The sequence below is a fragment of the Adiantum capillus-veneris genome, chromosome 22, assembly GCF_014529385.1.
Source record: "Adiantum capillus-veneris isolate H3 chromosome 22, ASM1452938v2, whole genome shotgun sequence".
Classification (NCBI taxonomy): Eukaryota; Viridiplantae; Streptophyta; class Polypodiopsida; order Polypodiales; family Pteridaceae; genus Adiantum; species Adiantum capillus-veneris.
In genome coordinates, this window is record NC_140952.1 from 38,384,970 (window position 1) to 38,391,652 (window position 6,683).

At 44.7% G+C, this 6,683-nt stretch overlaps 1 protein-coding gene across 2 annotated transcripts; it reads right to left on the reverse strand.

Moving 5' to 3' along the window:
* Window positions 1-1,935: 1,935 nt before the first annotated feature.
* Window positions 1,936-5,372, reverse strand: LOC147429185 (shikimate O-hydroxycinnamoyltransferase-like). Of its 2 annotated transcripts, none has more exons than XM_086495307.1 (4): window positions 5,090-5,372; window positions 4,144-4,587; window positions 3,211-3,594; window positions 1,936-2,666 (listed from the first exon to the last, which is right to left on the reverse strand). In XM_086495307.1, exons 1-4 carry the CDS (start codon window positions 5,165-5,167, stop codon window positions 2,067-2,069), a joined length of 1,506 nt encoding a protein of 501 aa, XP_086351433.1. In that variant the 5' UTR covers window positions 5,168-5,372; the 3' UTR covers window positions 1,936-2,066. The 2 variants fall into 2 exon arrangements, with proteins under 2 accessions (XP_086351433.1, XP_086351434.1); XM_086495308.1 differs by having other exon boundaries at window positions 4,144-4,615; window positions 5,090-5,370.
* Window positions 5,373-6,683: the final 1,311 nt, after the last annotated feature.

Genomic DNA, 6,683 nt, shown 5'->3' on the forward strand with positions numbered 1-6,683 from the left:
AGGGTGGGGGCAGGGAGAGAGAGGGGGGGAATACAGGGAGGGAGAGGGGTGACAGGGGGTGCACACACACACACACAAAGGGTGAGGGGAGGTGGAGAGAGAGAGAGAGAGAGAGAGAGAGAGAGAGAGAGAGAGAGAGGCATGAGTATAGAGTGATAGGAAAAGAGAGAGGAAGAAGGGAGTGGAGGACCTTGTGGAAGGGAAGCCGGTTGCTGGAGCACAAGATGGAGGAAGGGAAGACAGTTATAGGAGTAGATGGAGAGAGGAGGTGGAGGATTTTGGAGGAGGAGGAGCAAGGGAGGAGGAGGCAACACATGGGTGGTGAGAGGAGGAAGGAGAGGTAGGGGCGGCGGTCCTAAAAAAAAATAATAAAATCTTGCTTCAAAGCTCGCTCCGTTGAGCTCGCTCGAAGACCTGACTCAAATTCATGATTCCAAATGAATCATGGATACAAATTAATTAATGAGACAAACTTACAGCCACTAGGTGGCCAAAACGACTTTTTTGGGGTCTAATTAAGTGGAATCAAAGGAGATACCCTCTTTGAAATCAAAAGAAAAGCTTGTGGGGAGAGAGAGAGAGAGAGAGAGAGAGAGAAAGAGAGATGACACGTGGGAAAGTGAAGAGAGAGAGAGAGAGAGAGAGAGAGAGAGAGAGAGAGAGATATATTTTTAGGGAAATTCCCTTCAAATTTCAAGAATTCTTAAATAGCCTTGTGCCTATTTACTTGGTTGGATTGTTCAAGGTTTCCTAATCTTTATTCCTAATTTCTAAAAAGGCAATTCATCTCCAAATCCTGCCCTGCAAATCCTACCTAACCGACTAGAAGATGGGGAAGGCAAGGGAAACTCGCAGATGTGAGGAGCACGAGTTGGAGTGCTGTAGCAATTCGCGAGAGGAGGTTGAAGACGTGGCGACAGGAGCGAGAGCGGACGAGGGTGAATTTTTTTCAGTCAGGGTAGGAACACAAAGAAGAGACAAAGGAGGGGAGGGTGGCAACAATGTAGGGATACATAGATCTCTCTCTCTCTCTCTCTCTCTCTCTCTCTCTCTCTCTTTCTCTCTCTCTACCAGTGGCCCATCGCGCACTGAAGGGCTCTCTCTCTCTCTCTCTCTCTCTCTCTCTCTCTCTCTCTCTCTCTCTCTCTCTCTCTCCGCCGACGGCTCAATATGGTCTGCATTGGAATGGGTGTATGTGTGTGTATATTTGTGTCGTTTGTCTGCAGGTCAGAGACTAGAGCATGTTGGGCGCAGGAGGAGAGAGAACAAGAACTGGCTATGAAGAATCAGATATGGGGAACTCCATGGCGATGGAGCATATGCCTGCAATCTCTATAAGAAATAGAAGGGAATATCGCAGGTGAATGGGAGAGAGATGTGAGGGACTAAGAGACAGGCAGGTGTAGGCAATGGAGCAAACAGAAGAAAAAGGCAGCAAGCCACGTGCAGAGGCAGCCATGGCAAGCATGGGGCTGATGATGGCGATAAGAACACACATGGCAGGTGTGATGTGATCATGCTGACAAAAGACTTTTCTTAGCAATTCTTAGATTTCGTAGATTCGATGGAAATCTGACGGGATAATTAATTAACGAGAAGAGAATGGACCCAGTAGTAGTAGTAGTAGTAGTAGTTGTTGATAGAGCAAAAAGAAAAGAATAGGGACCCATTGTGACTAGCCAAAAGAAAAGAATGTTTTTCCCCCAAACACACAATTGTGAGTAGAGAATGGCATTTTTTGGGGTGAGTGGAGAATGTTTTAACACTAGTGTTTTAATGGTCTCATGTCAGAAAGTAGATCTAATAAACATAGAGAATAGTAATACAATTCAATGAAATGGACCTTAATGAGGTCCTTAAACAATGGATTTTTTTACGTATTGATTTAATTTTAAAAATTTCAATGAATCAATACTTTACAACATGAGATCAAACTCCTACAAATGCACTCCTTATCCCTTGTTCTCTAAGGCCTTTTTGAGCAGGCCAAAAAGATTAGTATTGTATTCATGCATGTAGAATGTGTAAGTATGGCCAATGACAAAAGAGAAGTAGGGTAAGTAAAATCAAAAGTGGTAGAAGAGTTGTTCAAAGGCAGGCATATGGTGGGGAGCAAGGGCAAGAGAGATAGAGAGGCCACCATCCCTATGGGGGCTAGGAAGCACGAAGGCGAGGCCTTCAAAAGGAATGCCGGCCGGACCCATGAAGATGGGGCAGCCCCACCCAAAGTCAGAGTCATGAATGGGAAGGCGAGTCCAAGATGTAATGCCCAGGTTGGGAGTGCGAAAGGTATGGGCACCTCGGACAAGGGCTTCCAAGTTGGGTTGCAACTCCAAGTAGTCTAGTGCCGAGCGTAGGTACTCATCATCCATGCGTGCTAAGGCTTCTCTTATACGTTGGGCACCCACTCCTAGCGGGCTTTTGTCCAGTTCGCATGCTTGCACCATGGGTGTAGCCGTGAAGATGACATTGCCAAAATAGCCTGCTGGCAAGGGGGGTTGTAGCCTGCTCCTCCCATCTGTTGCTATGTACAACTTTGTTTCTTGCTCCTCACATAGGCCCCTAGCCCTGGACACAGTCCTCCACACATGCGCGGCAACCGCTTCGTATGTGCTATACGTCACCTTTGTCATTGCATCTGTTGCCTTCTCTCTAAGCTCCAGCACCTGCCAAGAGAAAAATCATGCACTTAAAACTCATCAACTACCTGCTTAGAGGTGGCAAGTTTAATCCTTACGTCTACACACTTTCACCTAAAAACAATAACAACAACGAAATGCTTCTCTCTCTTTCTCTCTTTTCAAAGCTGTATTCATCATAACTTTTGGACAAATTCTCACAATAATTCCCACATTGTGACTTACCTCAATGTCATTAGTTTCTTTGAGGGAGGCACTCCATACCTAGCTAGGTACGATTGGGGGTAGGGGACCACCGGCCCCTCCACCAGGGGCCAATGGTCCTCTTCCCCCAATCATACCTAGCTAGATATGCAGTGCCTCTCGAGCAGATGCTCATGATGTTATGCATTGTATGAAAAACACTAAAAAACACTTCGTTTTCCTACGTGAGAAAATGTTTAAATCTTCTTGTGATTGTATGGCTTAAGCATCAACTTTAGCATTCTGTAGTTTTTCACTTTTAACTCAATTAAGTAACCTATCCAATAATTAATCTGAAAGTAATCAAGTGGTCTAACACATGGCTCACCTGCTCACGAGTTAGGTGGAATATTGCAGGTGTGGCCGCATTGTCGTTTACGTAACATGTAGATAGAATTGGATGCAAGAGGCCATGATCTGAAGAGTTCCCATTTGCATGTGTTGCCATTCCATTGTGTGTCATGGGGTAGGTGTCATCCTTGCTAGGAGGCAATAATGAAGGAGGAGGTTGATATTCAATGTGTTGAAATTTTGGTGTGGGTGGGTCACGTGCGCACAACAATGTTCGATCAATGAAAGGATGTAGTGCAATATCCTTCCCCCTTGCGGTATCTGCCCATGTGTTGATGAAGTGGATCCCGGACATTCCATCAGCCGCATGATGCTCCATCCCCACTCCTAGTGAGACCCCTCCACATCGAAAAAAGGTCACCTACGATCAACGTGCACATTAAAAATATTTATTTATTTATGGGCTCAAATAATCGACCCCAAAAACTTGTGTTCATGATAATAAAAGAAACTCTTAGTGCATCTAGGCTTGATCGTCCCATGCACACAAGAAGATTTGGACAAATTTTCACAATAATTGCCACATTGTGACTTACATGAACATCATGAGCTTATGTGAGGGAGGCACCACATACCTAGCTAGGTACGATTGGGGGCAGGGGACCGTCAGCCCGGTGGGGGGCCCGGTGGTCCCCTTCCCCCAATCGCACCTAGCTAGGTATGCGGTGCTGCTCGGGCAAAAGCTCATGATGTTATGCATTGTATGAAAAACATTGAAAAAAGACTGTTTTCCTGCATGAGAAAATTTTTAGATCTTCTTGTGATGTTTCATAATTTAAAACAAGCATAAATATGATGCACATAGCTAAATCACAAGTTGCTAATTGATAAGAAAGCACAAGGTTAAATATGATGCATATTGCTAAATCACAAGTGGCTAATCGATAAGAAAGCACAAGGTTGTCCATACCTGGAGAACAAGGAGAGGATAAGAAGAAATATCATTTGTATAGGTAACATGAGGGACAAGTTGTTTAAGCGCAAGGGTAGGTGCGAAATCACCGAAGTCCTCGATAATGGCATCAACCTCTGCTTCGACAAGAAGCACCCCCTCAGCATTACAATTGAGGTAGAGCCGTCCATCTTTTGAGCTCATCAAAAGCCTTCCTGCCATAGGGTAGAAGGGCACCAAGGCCCTGCCCAATGCCTTCTCCAAAACCTCAAACGAGAAGAAGTCATCCTTTTTGCCTCTAGGGTCATTATTCCTTGTATAGAAGTACACACTTGGTGTGTGGATTCTTGGTATAACTAGATCCACATTCGAATTCCATAGCACTCGCTTTGGCGTTTCAGTAGCTGGTGGCACCAATTTTGAGCGTCGGATTGTCACTTTCATCTTCAAAGTATGTGTAAGCTTGATCACGAATTAGAGGTCAAGTCACCTAATAAGTCATTTGAAAGCATGAATGAAGACAATGGACACATTACACGATAATTGAAGGCACTAGCTAATGTAGCATTCAGAATGGGCGCATGTAACGAGAGGATGAATGCGTGTGGACCTCTCTCTCTCTCTCTCTACATAAAAAATTAGAAAAAAAATGGTATATGACATCTCATTGTATGTTCATATCCGCATTGAACGCTCTCTCTCTCTCTCTCTCGCACGCGCGCGCACACACACACACACACACGTCGGGTTTCTGGGTGCAAACACACACACAGCCAGTCGGGTAGATCTACAGGTATCTTGGGATTGTTCCTACGAGACTCTCTCTCTCTCTCTCTCTCTCTCCCTCCACACACAGTGCACACACATGCAATTTCATGTACATTCCAGATGCATAAACGCGCAGATCATGTAACGAATCACGTTTTTCTCGCCTTCCAAATTACATGCGTGACGAAATAATTACCTTCAATGCAGAGAAATTTGCCGACTGGTGTATTGTGACAATTAGCAGCAGCAGCAGCACATGAACGGCAATGCTCATGAAAAGCAGCGTTTGTAGTGTACTACCCACAGGTCGGGGAAAATACCAAAAACATATGGAGAATTGGATTTTCTTATTTCTTGGGACATTTATAAACAGGCTGGAATTAGCCAATCACACTTTTGATAAAGCGGGCATTATTTCGGCGAATAACGGGGGAGGCATTCAGGAAAATCATAATAAAAATGTGAACGGGTGGAGAGAGAAAATTTGAAGATAAGGTTAATTGGGGCTTCAATACTATATAGTGTGTAAAATTGCAAGTGCGGAGAGAGAGAGAGAGAGAGAGAGAGAGAGAGAGTGGTTAGAACATACAAGAGCCTAGATTGCTGCAATTCTACCAACTGTCTTAGGACATCAGCTTCACCTAACCAACCAGGATTTATGCAGATGGCATGTATGTGTTGTGAGAGAGAGAGAGAGAGAGAGAGAGCGATTGCAAGCGCAAGAAGCAATTGCAAGGTCTACGGCATCAATGACCAAGGTCCAGAGGTGTGTGTGTGTGTGTTTGTTTTTCTCTGCATGACGAGACATGGAGAGAGAGATAGAGACAGAGAGAGAAAGGGAGTGGCGCAGCAGTAGGTACCGGCTGTTGGGGCTCGTCTTCGGCGCATTTTGACCCATCGGCACACAATCCGTTAGGTCTCCACTCCAACTCAAACTCAAAGGTCCCAACCTTAATTATTAGGCTATTGTGCATCCAGCTTCACCTTCCTCTTCAATCCTGGTCTAAGCCTTGCTTAAACAACCACCCTCCCTAAAGAAACAACTTACGTAAATCAATTCAATCCCACTGGCCTCCATTGAAATCAAGGACTTAGACATTACACCAGTCGACTAGCAACAATTTTTCCGTGACCAACATAACATGATTGGGAAGACTTCGATGATATAAAAGCTAAAAGGGTGCAGATCATCGTCTTTCCACAACAATATATACCATTGGACCGTCTTGAATGACTCTTGGCAGATGGGATTGACAGTGGGTGGCAAGCCGGGTGTATCTCGAGGATGGAAAATAGTGGGAAAAAAGTCAATATGTTGACTTGTCCTCTATCCACGTGCCCGTGCGGGTTTCCTTGCCCTCCTTGCCACTTCACTTCTCTATGAAGTAATTTGCACCAGGCAAAAGTAAACTCGGACAAATTCAACGACTGTCATGCGTCGCAAGAATTTTGTCTTAGCTCACTCACGTCGATCCAACCACTTAGGGTTCATTCAAGACCCCGTGGTATATAGTGTCTAGAATCTCCTTTCAAGGAGATTAAATGTTTCTATCGCATCTCCTTTGGTCATCAAATGGGACATATTTCTCCCCACTATGGAAACATTCTAATGCCTCAAAGACTATAGAGACTATGGGCTATGTAAGCATGGAAGAAAATTTCTTGAACGCGAGAGAGAGAGAGAGAGAGAGAGAGAGAGAGAGAGAGAGAGAGAGAGAGAGAGAGAGAGAGAGAGAGAGAGAGAGATGTACGCTAGGGTTAAGGTGACATAATTAGAGTAGCATCCATAA